At 59.2% G+C, this 12,593-nt stretch overlaps 1 protein-coding gene across 8 annotated transcripts in view; it reads right to left on the reverse strand.

The window, feature by feature from the left end:
- OTOF (otoferlin) overlaps window positions 1–12,593 on the reverse strand; it is a 93,705-nt gene that overhangs the window by 3,058 nt on the left and 78,054 nt on the right. For 4 of the 8 annotated variants that reach the window (XM_058682780.1, XM_058682778.1, XM_058682774.1 and 1 more), the window contains 18 exons: window positions 12,299–12,460; window positions 12,034–12,196; window positions 11,410–11,540; window positions 9,842–9,871; window positions 9,312–9,443; window positions 7,253–7,319; window positions 6,236–6,372; window positions 5,974–6,108; window positions 5,522–5,659; window positions 5,062–5,189; window positions 4,793–4,963; window positions 3,988–4,148; window positions 3,189–3,331; window positions 2,717–2,805; window positions 1,006–1,104; window positions 633–874; window positions 339–517; window positions 147–247 (listed from right to left, as the gene is read on the reverse strand). In XM_058682780.1, the coding sequence (XP_058538763.1) occupies window positions 147–247; window positions 339–517; window positions 633–874; window positions 1,006–1,104; window positions 2,717–2,805; window positions 3,189–3,331; window positions 3,988–4,148; window positions 4,793–4,963; window positions 5,062–5,189; window positions 5,522–5,659; window positions 5,974–6,108; window positions 6,236–6,372; window positions 7,253–7,319; window positions 9,312–9,443; window positions 9,842–9,871; window positions 11,410–11,540; window positions 12,034–12,196; window positions 12,299–12,460 (2,408 nt within the window). Of the gene's footprint in view, window positions 1–146; window positions 248–338; window positions 518–632; window positions 875–1,005; window positions 1,105–2,716; window positions 2,806–3,188; window positions 3,332–3,987; window positions 4,149–4,792; window positions 4,964–5,061; window positions 5,190–5,521; window positions 5,660–5,973; window positions 6,109–6,235; window positions 6,373–7,252; window positions 7,320–9,311; window positions 9,444–9,841; window positions 9,872–11,409; window positions 11,541–12,033; window positions 12,197–12,298; window positions 12,461–12,593 lie in introns of those variants that run through there. The other 4 variants (XM_058682781.1, XM_058682779.1, XM_058682775.1 and 1 more) reach the window with 2 other exon arrangements.

The raw sequence follows: 12,593 nt of genomic DNA on the forward strand, positions 1-12,593 counted from the left end.
AGGCTACCGCCCTGAAAGGGCTAGAGAACGCCAGAGGTGCCTGCAGCGTGGGAGCAAGAAGACCAGAAGGTTCTGGCCCCTCCTTCCTGCCCCCATGGCCCCAGGGACCAGCGTGGCAGGGGCGCCAGGCAAGGCAGCATACTCACTTGGGTTTCTCTAGAGGGTCAGGTTCATTGCGGGCCAGGCCCACCGGATTCTTCTCTGCCTCCTCCGCTGTCAGTAGATGCAATTCTGCCTCCACCTTGCCCTGCGGAAAGGAACAGAAGGATCCTAGGGCTCAGGCGGGGTGCGCAACCCAGCCCTGCCCCGCCCTCTGCGGGAGCCGTGGCAGTCCCCACCGTGAGCTCGAACTCATCGTTCTCATTGCGGGCCAGGAGGGGCCACCAGCCTTTGACGCGCTTCTGCTTGAAGATGGAAACCAGGGGCACGTCCACCTCCCCCGTGGCCATCTCCATGGTGCACTGCTTGGCTGTCTTGGCGCCCCGGGGAAAGCGGTTGAGGTCCAGCTCGATGGCCCCTGTGGCAACCTTGGAGTCAGTTCTGACAGCCTGGGTCCCGTTGATCCCTACCGAGGTGGGCTCCCTCTGCCCCTGCCTCCCCCTGCCCTACCCCTCCGCTCCCCAGCCCTGCACCCAGGAAGTCGTCCGCGGAGAAGTGGTCCGCGTCCCAGATCTGCAGGGTGAGCCGCGCGGGGATCTTGTACTCGGTCTCGTCCCAGGAGAACATGGACTCCTTCTTGGAGATGACAATCCTTTCCTCAGCGGCCAGGTAGTCGAAGGGGAACAGGTAGCGCCAGTTGAAGTTGCCCTCGCCGGTGAGGGAATGATAGTGGACGTCCGTGTCCTGCTTGTCCTCCTGCTGGCCCTTCAGCCACCTGCCGGGTGCCGTTAGCTCCAGACCCGCGGCCACCCACAGGGAGCCCCCTCCCTCCTCCCTGGCCTCCTGGGAAGGTGGGCTCACCCGTCCCAGCACCCCTACCCCCCAGCCAGGGGCCCTCTCACCCACCCCCGCACAAAAATGTCGCTGGACTTCTCCCCAGTAAAGAAGTCATCGTCCTCCAGGACCACCTCGTCTGTGTTCCACACGATGACCCGGAGCTCATACCTGGGCAGGGGAGAGGCTGGCTCGCAGTCTGGGGGTGGGGGCGGCCCCAGGGTCTTGGTGTAGATGGGGCAGTTACCTGAGGGGAGTGCTGGGACTCGTGAGCATGGGAGCTGGCCCAGGCTGGGGTGCAGAGAGCCCATTCGGGTAAGAGGGCAAGGAGGGGAGCGGAGGGGACCCGGGTGAGGGAGAGAGGGTCAGCCGGCCGGCATGGCTGTCGTGAGGAGAACCCTAGGGGAAGCCCGTCTGGCCGGCTCGCCAGGACAGAGCACGCTCCCGGGCAGGGAGGCTGACTCAGGCCTGGGAGGGGCAGGGGTGGCTGCTGCGGGGTGGCTCAGCAGGAACTCGGTCTCCAGAGGCCAGAAGACACTGTGTCTAACACAAGTTTACGTGTGGGTCCAGCAGCTGGCATGCTCATGGCATCTGGTTTCCTTTAGGTCCTTGTCCCAGAAGAAGATTTTCCCCCTTGCGGTGTAATTGTCATTATAAATAGGTACATTTCAGCCTTTACGAGTGAGGTTGGGTCGCCCCCTCCGCCTTCCTCAGAGTGGGGCTCTCGCCCCGGACTGCAAGTCCCAGGTGACACAATGGGGTCGGGTGTCCCCTGGTGGCCATCCCTGGGACAGCACACCTGTGACCTCAGACCTGGAGGGGATTCCAGGCAGAATTTGCCATATGATTTGCAGGGCCCGGTGCAAAGTGCAAAGGTGGGGCCCTTTATTAAAAAAATCATTAAGAATTTAAATATTTCCATTTTGAAGTGAGCGTGGGGCCCCTCTGAGTGTGGGGTCTGTGCTACTTCCCCACCCATGCGGTTGGCCCTGGTTCCAGGCACTAGGATGTTAGAAGCGGCAACAACTCCATCCTGCCCCCTTCCAGATGGGAAAACCAAGGACCAGGGAGGTAAAATGACCTGGCCTTGGCCAACTAGGAGAGGCAGGTGGCCTGGCTCCTGATCCAGTGCTCTTTCCACTCTATCAACTTCCCCCCTCTTCAGGCGCTCACTCCTACATACCTCCTCGGCAAGGGTTTTAAAGAAAACCTGGCAGAGCTTGGGGAGCCTGGGTGGCTCAGTCGGTTAGGTGTCTGACTTTGGCTCAGGTCATGATCTCACAGTTCATGAGTTTGGGCCCCACGTCCGGCTCTGTGCTGACAGCTCGGAGCCCAGAGCCTGCTTCGGACTCTGTGTCTCCCTCTCTCTCTGCCCTTCCCCTGCTCATATTCTGTTCTCTTTCTCTCAAAAATAAATAAACATTAAACACTTGTAAAGAAAACCTGGCAGAGCTTAATGACAGCCTGGAGTGGGGACAAGGGGAGCGGGCTCTCAGGGGTGATGCCGCTGTGAGGAAGAGAGTCCCCTGGAGGGTGCTGGTGAGTACACATCACCTCATTGCCCGCACACTGGGGGGATGGCTGTGCCTTGGCAAAGGGGACCCACCTAGGGTAAGCCCCATAGCTGTCTCCATGGGTTGCCTGTTCCCCCCTGAAGGCCACATGGGAAACACCACTGACCAAGGTGATGTAGGTGGTCTGGGCCTGGGGCTCCCACAGGAATGAAGGCCATGGGGGGAGGGACGAGAGATGGGGGAGGTAGTGCTGGGCCCCAGAAGCTCACTTCTTGGGCTTCCGGGGGGAGATGTCCAGAGGCGTCCCAGGGGCCGGCATGTCCATGGGGAACATGTCTACCCACAGCTCCAGGCGGCCCTATGGAAGAGAGGGCATGGCAGGTCTCCCCAGGGACTCCCTCCCTGCCCAGGAAGGCCAGCTCTCCTCCCTCCCAACCTTTGTTCCCTCAGGACCCGGTTCATCAGTTTTCGTCCTTGGATGCCAGAATCCCTATGACCTCACCAACAGCCAATCACAGCGTCTAAGGGAGACACTGCAGGCTGCACCTGAGCTCATGGGGCTCACACTCAAAGGAAAGGCACAGGCCCCTGGAGTTACCCTGAGGGGCCGTGCTAGGAAAGTGCCTTCCAGGCTTTTGGGAAGGCAGCGAATAGTTGGAGGATCCATTTTTATGGGCCCAGGTAGGGACTTCCTGATCCCAGATACCAAAGAACCTGAGATCTAGGCCTGGCGAGCGTCACCTGCTCGATGCCTGGCTTGTCAGGGTTGAGCAGGGGCCGGGTTTCCACGTGTTCGGGCACCAGGCGGCAGCCCACGCGGGGGATGTCCTCCCAGTGCCTCAGGGCAGATAGAGCCACATGCTCTTCCGTAGGCTTCCTCTGACCTGTGGGTGCCGGTGGGTCAGCGGCACATAGGGCCTCAGCACAGCAAGAGACCCGTGCTGGGGCTAGACTCGGGGGCACAGAGCGGCCCCTGAGCCATCACTCATCCATACTGTCTCCTTTTACTGTTGGGGAAACTGAGGCACGGGGGCAGCGTGGCTTGCCCGAGTTCTCAGCTGCCCCATGGGGCCCAGCGAGACCTGTGCTCTTGGGTTTCCCCTGCCTGGGGAATCTGACCAGAGAATCCTGCTGGGCTGTGAGGGCAGGGAGGGGAGGAATCACTTCCTGTCTCAGCACCCTGCGGGGCTGCAGCGTCTCCTCTGTTCTCTGGAAGTGCCACGTGACAAAGGAGTGGGGAGAGTCAGCTGGGACCTGGGCCCACACCCTCACTCTGCCCCCGAAGGGCCACATGACTTTGGGCAAATCACTGTAGAATGGGAAGAAGCTCCCTACCCCACAGGAATTCTGGGAGGGAGAGAGAAGGCAACAAGGGTCCAGGTGCTTGTGCCGGAGGGCAGAGGCTGGGCAGAGGGGAGCGGGGCGCTAGGCTGATGGGCAGAGGGTCTAAGGACGCCCCAGTCTAGGCCTTGAAGTCCTGCCGCAGGAAGCGTGGGTCCCTCTTGGCCTCTGACACCCCCCGTGTCCAGCGCCTTGTTACCATTCTCGTCCTCGATCTCGGAGGGCCCAGTGAAGACACGGTTGGACACCTTCACTCTCCCGGGGGGCCCAAAGTGGGGGCCGTCCACTTTGCCCTCCTTGCAGAGGCGGGTCAGAATCTGGCTGGGCTTCATGGGGTCCCGCCAGATATTGTAGCCATGTCTGTGGGAGGGGGCACACAGGTTTCGTGGGGCTCAGGGTGGGGCTGGGGCCCATCCCCCGGTGGCAGCTGGTTCCCGCCAGTTCTCTTAAGTTGGCTGCTGCCCCATGTCAGCAAGCAGGCCCTGCCCGAGACACTAGGGCTGCTCGAGGCTGATCCCTCTTACCCCAGGCTCCGGCCTCACATGTCCCGTGTCCTGAGGATGAGCTTTCAGCCTCCCTCAACACAGCCCAACCCATTCCCCAACTGTGCCCTCTCCTCTGGAACTTCAGAGACTCCCACGAGGACACTGGTAACCAGAGAGTTTGGGGACGTGTCGAGAGTCACACAGCCTGTCAGTGGCAGAGACTGGCTGGATCCCCAGTGGCCTCTGCCTGGCCTCTTCCCAGCCCTGGGGTTCTCTCCTTGCCCGGCCTCCCCTGTCCTAGAAGCCCCTCCCCCCTGCCCCCAGCTCTCTCCTGTGTTAGAATCTGTGGTCTGCTCGGTCTGTATGGATGGACGCCTGGACTGGGACCGAAACTGTAATATATCCACCTTCCCAGACCACGATCTCTGAGTCTTGGGTTTTGGAGTCAAGATGCGGCAGGTGCGCCCGCCCCGCCCCTGCCCCTGCTCCACCCCTGCCCCTGCCCCCCGCCCCACGCACATGGAGTAGGTCTGGGCGATGCCACAGGTGGCCCGGTGTTTGCTGTAGAAGCGGTTCTCCAGGTCAATCTTGGTTTCCCCGATGAGGTCATCGGTGCCTACCAGATCCCAGTCGTACACGGCCACTGTCAGCATGGATTCCATGGGGAAGGAGGCCTCGATGTCAAAGGACCTGGCGGGGTGGGGGTTAGAAGGACTGAGGGTGTCTGGCCGGGGAAGCCGGGTGGGGCCAGAGGGGGCGGTGGCCCGTGGGCCGCCAGGAGGCCTTACTTCCCAAAGACAGGGTTGAGCTGCTTGGAGATGTAGTTCTCCTTGTCTCGGATGTCAGTTTTGCCCAGCCGGATGGCAATGTAGGGGTCGGCTTTGCCGTTAATGTCTGCGGGGTGCAGGTCCGTGGCCTGGGATGGGGGAGGGGTGCTTCTGAGCAGGCTCCCCACACACCCTCTTCGCCTTCCAGTGCCCTCACCCTTCTCTGATGGTCCCGTGATAGCAAAGGGCGGGAGCACTGGACCAGAGAAAGAGTTGCTGTGTCACCTGGGGCAAAAGTCGTCGCCCATCTCAGGTCTTGGCTTCCTCCTCTAGAGAAGGTGGGAACTAGGCCAGGTGACCTCTCTGGTGCCTCCCAGTTGGGGCTGTGACACTGTACACTGACACTTCAGAGCGCTGCTTTAGCGCCTCCTGGGCAGGAGGACTGGGAGACCGGGGGGAGGGGATTCGAGGGGAGTCTTACCCTGACCACATAGACTCGGACCAGCACATTGATGGGGTCGTTGCTGGGGATGCCCTGGAACATGCCGTAGGTGGGGTCGTAGCCGGCTTCCCGGGACACGTCCTCTGGGAGTGGCACTTTATACACGCAGAGGGAGCCCTGGGGCAAGGCAGGGGCTCAGGCGAGGGTAGCGTTCCAAACGGTCCACAGTACAGAGGGACGGCATCCTGTGCTCAGGGTTGATGGATCTGAGGGGGGTCCAGGGGCTCAGGAGGGAGTGGCCAGGGCAACGTTGGGGGTGGGGCACTCAGGGCAGATGCTCTTTTTTAAGCAGCATAGAAATATTTTCATGTTTACGAATCAGTGCAGCCGACAGTTCCACTTGACTGTCGGCCCTGGGCTTGGGGTGGGGAGAAGAGCTGGTGGGCGAGGGGTACGACGCTCAGGGCCTGGGCGCACACTCCTTGCCTCACCTTGAACCGGCCCACGATGCGCTCCTCCTCCGTGGAACCGTCCTCGTCATCCCCCGTCTTGCCCCGCAGCAGATTGAAAGTGTGCAGCCAGTCCTCAAAGTTGTCAAACTCAGACTCCAGCTCCTTGGGGTACACCTGAGCCAGGCCAGGCCATCAGGGGGACACGGCACGACCACTGCACCCCGTCTTGTCCCATCTGCCCCCCCACCCCCACCCCAGGCAGGACCCCACACCCCTGGTGGGTCTGCCCCCAGACCCTCACCTTAAGCTCATCAATCTTGGGTTTCTTCTTCTCTGGGGCCTCAGGCCCCTGGCCAGTGCCGGGGCTCTGGGTTCTCTTTTTCTTCTCCTCCTTCGCTGCCTTTGCCTTCTCCTTGCCCTTCATCGGCCCCTTTAGGCCTGGCCAGAACCAGAAAAGGAGGCCCTGGTCAGTTTGGGGCAGAAACGATGAAGCAGGAAGTTCTGGGTTAGAGACCCAGATCGGCTGCTAATTGACTTTGCTGATGTAACTCCTCTGGGCCCTGTGTACTCATCGGTAAGATGCAGACAATACTCCCTGGCATGCCTGCCTCCCACGGGTAGGTGCAGGGCACCCATAAAGCCACACTGGGACTGTGTACAAAGACTGCTGCCATGCCCTCCGGCAGAGCAGAGCAGGGAAGGGGCGTGGGTCTTGAGTCGGGAGGCCTGAGCCACACAGCACTTTCCTCTCTGGCCATTTCACTTTCCTCTCTGGTCTCAATCTGCTCGTCTGTCATATCCAGAAGGCTATTCTACACCAGCATTTCCCAAACCGCACTCAGTGGAACAGCCGCTGTGGATGTTCTTGGAATGTTTTAGAAGAGAGTGCCTATTGTGGTCAAAGAAGCTGGGGAAATATTTTATATTCTATCTTCCTTTTAGAGACTTATAATAACATTTGCATATTAAAGGCACTGGGAAGTCCTGTGCCAAGAGACCTGTTTAATCCATTTGACCAAAGAATCCTCTTTCCCTCTGGAATACCCATTAATAGCGTTCCATGGAAAAGGCCTGGAAAACGCTGAAGCTCTGTTGTTCTGTGGCTGTAAATGTCTCTCACCATGGTGGCTGAACTGGTCACTCTAGATTAGAGCCTACGCCTGCCCCCTGGTGCCCAGGGATGGCTGGTGATAGCTGCCCTTGGCTGCTAGAGCGGCGCAGGGCCCTGGGCTGGGAAAGACAAGCAGCTGGGGTGGCGGGTCGAGGAGCCAGCCCTCCAGGGCGGCAGGGAGGCAGAGACCCAGGGTCCCGGGCTCACCCTCCGTGTTCTCCACCTCCTCCTTCTCCTCCAAGTCAATGCCGGAGGCCTCTTGCTGTCGAAGTTGCTGCCAAAAGATGAGGTGAAGAGGAGAGAAGGTGGGCTTCCTGGGGAGGGGTCTTTCGACCCCATCCTGTGGTCTCAGACCAGTCTTAAATGCTTAGAAACTTTTGGGGGTGCTTGGGTGGCTCAGTTGGTTGGGTCTTGGCCTTTCGGTTTTGGCTCAGGTCATGATCTCGCGGTTTGTGAGTTCTAGCCCCACATCGGGCTCTGCACTGACGGCACGGAGCCTGCTTGGGATTTCTCTCTCCCTCTCGCTCTGCCCCTCCCCGGCCTGCACTCTCTCTCTCTCCCTTTCTCTCTCTCTCAAAAAATAAACAAATAAAAATAATTAAAAAAAAAAAGAAACAGACGCCTTTTCCTATTGGGGTTCAAACCCATCATGCACTCTGTGTGAGCGTGTTAAAAAAGTTTATGATATTGTGTACAGTATGACCAACTGTGGTCAGGAGTTTATGATTCTTTAAATTGTGCACCATTTAAAAATAAAATGCCCTTTAATGTTGATTCTTAGTGGTATTCTTTTTTTTTTTAATAGAAAAAGTATAGTAGAAAAGCATAACTGAATACGAAAAAATGTGCTCTCTGTTCTACCCAGTTCACAGCACCTGCTGGGAACTAAATCCCCGGGTTTCAACCAAGGCGCCATCTGGTGGCAACCTATGCAAATTACAGGATTAGACACCAGGAGTCAACAGGCAACCCCTTGGAGCTCGAGCCTGGCCAGCCTGAATCCAGGAGATGATGGTGGGAGAGGATACTACTAGGCAACCCCCAATTATCTGCCTTCCTGAGTTTTAGAAGTTTTTCTGGACACACAGGCACGTAGGTAAAGATTACATTTCCCAGCCTCCCTAGCAGCTAAGTGTGGCTCCAGGGGCTAGATTTAGGCCAACATGAGTCGAAGTGATATGTGCAACCTCTAGGTTGGGGCTTTAAGAGGAAAGGGCTATGCTTCCTCCTCTTCTCTTTGCCCTTTCCTGGGCACTGGTATTCGGATGTGAGGGTGAGTCATCTCCAACCACACAGGGTCTTAGTGCCTGCCACCATTGTGTCACCATACCAGCCTAACTCCACTCTCCGAGACATTATGCGAGACAGAAAGAAGCTTCTGTCTTGTTCACACCAATCTAACTTGCTACAGCAGCTTAGCCTGCTAACTAACGTGCATCGGAAACCTTGCACACAGCCTGGGCCACAGAGAGGGCCTGGGGAGAGAGGATGACTGGATCAGCTCAGGTCCTACTGAGGAAGCACAATCATGGGCACACGTCCCTCCTGGTCGGTCAGTAAGTCGGGGAGTGCCTTGAGCTAGGGAGTGCCCTGAGCCAGGGAGAGGGACACGTGAGGAAGAAGAGAAATGCACTTTCTGGAACTTGCAGTCAGTGGCAGCAGACAGAAACTGAATGCGCACAGTCGGGGAAGAATATTTCACAGCCACAGTGACTGAGATGTGCAGAATGAGGCATTGTGAGGAGGTGCAAGAACTACTAAGAAACCATTGCTCCCTTTCGGCCTCGGCGCACATGTTTCTCTTCTTCCTCAAAGGTCACCTTCCCCGGGAAGCCTTCTCTGACTCCCCCAGGCATTGCTCTGGCTTTGTCATCACACTGTGGTGTAGCAGCTTACGTGTCCATTTGCCCAGTAGACCGAGGGCTCCTTAGGGCAGGTATGGACTTATCTTTGGCTCCCACAGTACCTAGGAAGGTGTCTGACTCATCATACATACTCAAGAGATGTTTGTGGAGTGAGTGAGTGAAAACAAGAGGAAACCTGGCCAGGGAAGGTAGACTGGACCGCCATTTTGGAAGAGGTGGGGCCTGAGCTAGAACTTGAAGGGTGTGAAACAAGTGTGCTCCAAGCTCATGTTGATGGAGTCGGGGAACTGGCCCTGGTGGGGATGGGAAAGAAGCTGGACTGGAGGGGCCGATGTGGAGTTTGGGTCACCGCCCCTAGCCCCATTCCTCCTTGGCTCCCCAGCCCGGGCCTGAGGCCTCACCTCCTTCATGGTATCAATGGAGGCAAAGTACTTGGACCACCAGTCCAGCATGCTCTCATCGGGCTCCTCCTCCTCTGGCTCTTCTGAGCTGCCCTTTTTCTTCTTTTTCTTCTTCTCTTTCTCCTCGTCAGCCTGGAGGGGTGGCCAGGTCCAGAGTCCCGCATACATCCCTGCTCCCTGGCCGTTCCCAGGGCCCTAGACCATCCAGGGTTCTCCCATCCATTCTGACCATCTGCTTCTGGGAAGCCTTAGACTCCGTGAGGCTTCTCGGGGCCACCAATGTCAAAGGGTCAAGGGCCATGTTTTGTGGAGGAGGATGCCATGGCCCAGAGAGGCTCATGACCTGTCAATGTGAGGGGCTTTGCTGCCTGAGTAGTTCTCTCCTTCTGCCTCTTCGGAAGGGTGTGCTGGCCCTGAGCATCCAGGGGCTGGGGAGTGACTCAGTCCCTGATGTCAGGCCCCTTGGCCTGATACCCTACGTCACTGCAGGGTCCTCTCTCCCCAAAGCCCCCGGATGGGCCCGCACTCACCACATCCACCTTGATGACGGCATCAGAAGTCTGCAGAGGGGAACCAAGGAGACAGGGGCAGAATTAGCTACCAAGGGCGTGAAGCGGCAGGCGGTGTCCATCCAGGAGATGAGAGGAGAAGAGCGGGAGCTGAGAGGGACCTCGTGCAGGGCCATTCACCACGAGCCCCTGTGCTCTGTGGGCCTTGCCCTGACACGAGCACACTGCCTGGTGAACCTGAAAAAGGTCTGCTTGGCAGATGTCTCCTCAGACTTTCAAGGACAGTGGCTCTCAACCCCGGCTACACGTCAGAATCGCCGGGTGGGGGGGAGTGCTTTACAAACGATCAGTGCCATGTTGCCACTGAGTCCAAATGTGGGGGCTGGGCACCTGCACAGTTGTAAACCCCCCAGATGGTTTCAGTGGGCATTGAGGGTTGGGCAGGGAGCCTGACCCACATGTGCTGGGAGTTCGGTAACGGTGGCTGGACAGGGTCAACTTCAACCCTACTCTCCCCCCTTACCAGGGCAAGGGCTTTAAAAATTTAGCGGATGCACACACAAATGCGTAGCTGAAGAGGGCCCTGGTGAAAATGCCCCAGCAGAGCCCAGGGCCTGGGGAAAGGTGATGAAGCTTGGGCCTGTGCTGTCTTCTGTCTTGTTCACCGATGGTCTGAAATGACAGGGCCCACCCCCGGCCCCAGGAGGAGCCCCCCGGGGAGGGAGCCGAGGGGGCATGGGATCTCCAGGCCCAGCCCCCCAGCAGTGGGCTTTCCCGGCAGTGCTGTGGGCCAGGCCCTGGCCCGTACCTGTTCCCCTTTCTTGAGAACCATGCCCAATGCTAACTCAGCCAGCCGGCGGGGACTCTATGGGGTTAAGTAAGGACTGTGGGCCAAGGGAGGTCATTTCAGACCAAGCTCAGACCTCAGAAGCTAGGAGGAGCCCCAGGCTGTGTGGAGCACGTGAGGTCAGGAATGGGATGGAGATAACGTGGTAAGGAAGAAGCCCACATCCAGCCCCTTGGTGCTGTCTGGACTCAGGATGGCCTGGTTCAGGCCGGCCTCCTCCCCACCCTCCCCTGCAGGTGCCATCTCTGCATCTAAACCCCAGAGGCCAGGTCCCCCTCTGGCAGATAAACGTCCCCTAGTCCCAAGACCAAGAATGAAGAAGGAGCTTCCACCTGGAAATCCTTCCCCAGCCCAGGCCTAGGCAGGGCTGCTCTTTAAAGGCTGGGATGGAAACCCAGGGACCTTCTGGAAAGAACGCTGGTGTTCACACAAAGCCTAGTGTCTACGTGGTGTGGCTTGTTGGAGTAAAAATAATTACAGGCTATCACCTCAAACGGTCACTGCTCCCTCTGTCTCTCGTACGTGCACACCACTCGTTCGTGCACGTGTGCACGTTCACATGCACACTCAGGCACGCACACGCAGGACCGACAGTCTTACATTCCAGGACAGTGTTTGGATGGACCGCTTGCACATGTAGCCAGGGTGGGCCCTCGACCGTGACATGCCAAAGGAGGCGGCCCCTCTCACGAGAAGTGTCACACATTCCCAGCAGGCGCAGGACTGACCCCACGCGCCTTACCGCGTCCAGCTTCACCATGGTCTCCAGTTTCCGGACAGGCACCTCTGGCTCCATGTTCACTACGACCTCTCCTGGGGGGTGAGAGGAGGGACCGCCATCGCACAGCACACGGCGACCCCGAGAGAGCCTGCCTGGACAGAGAGATGGACAGACAGGCAGACGGACAGAAAGGAGCAGGAGTGAGAGTCGGAAGTGGCTGGAAGGACCAGAGGCCTAAAGCTGATTCTGGAGCTTTCTGAGCCAAGAGGGAGGGACAGAGCAGTTGGGCATACGGAGAGGCAGAAAGGGAGCCAGAGAGAAGGCCGAGCTGCAGTGAAACAGGGAAGGTTGGGCTGGGAGGGAGGCTGGAAGGGAGGCTTCGGTCTCCTCCAAGAGCCAGTGGAGGAAGCCACCTGCCCTCGGGCCCTCTAAGGGTGTGTCTGGCTCCAGCCCTTTCTGGCTCTAGAGCGAGGGGCGGCCAAAGGTAGCCTTGGCCCCCAGGATGGGGCCTCCCCTTGCCTCCCCCACACCCACTTGGGGATGCCCCCTGAGGAGCCAGCTGGCGGCTTCGAGGCCTGGACTGCGGGCAGGAGCCCCTCCCGTGGGCCGATGCAGCCGGGCCCGGGCTTCGGGGTGTGGCCGTACCCGTGGTGTTCCAGTTGGGCGCCGAGTGGTCTGGGGGCCTGTAGATGAAGCGCCTGAGAGAGCTGACGGCGTGGGAACCCACCAGGGTGTAGCGGCCGAAGGCCCGGCAGTCCACCACTCGGATGTTCAGGGGTGGGTGCAGCAGCTCGTTCTCCGGGAGGTCCTGGGGGGTGTGGGCCGAGGGCAGCCCGGGCTCAAGGGGGGACCCGAGGAGCCGGGCCACCCCCAGCCACACCAGCCGCACCCCGCCCCGCCCGGCACCCACCACTTCAAACCACTTGACGAGGGTGTTGAAGTTGGGGTTCTTCTTGTAATTGTGGATCAGGGACGACTGCACCCCCTTCCCCGCACACTCGATGTCTACCCGGGGCCGGTCCACCTGGGCCAGGTTGACCCGCTTCAGGTCCCGCAGGCCCCAGAAGAGCACCTGGGCCAGGGTGGGGAGAGGAGAGCCCCTCAGTGGGGCCGCTTGAGGGTGGGCTGGGCCCCCTGAGAAGGAACTGGGCCGTGGGTGGGCAACAAGACTGGAGGGGCAGGGCCCCGATCGCTGATGAGAGGCA

The sequence above is a fragment of the Neofelis nebulosa genome, chromosome 9 (genome assembly GCF_028018385.1).
Source record: "Neofelis nebulosa isolate mNeoNeb1 chromosome 9, mNeoNeb1.pri, whole genome shotgun sequence".
Taxonomy (NCBI): domain Eukaryota; kingdom Metazoa; phylum Chordata; class Mammalia; order Carnivora; family Felidae; genus Neofelis; species Neofelis nebulosa.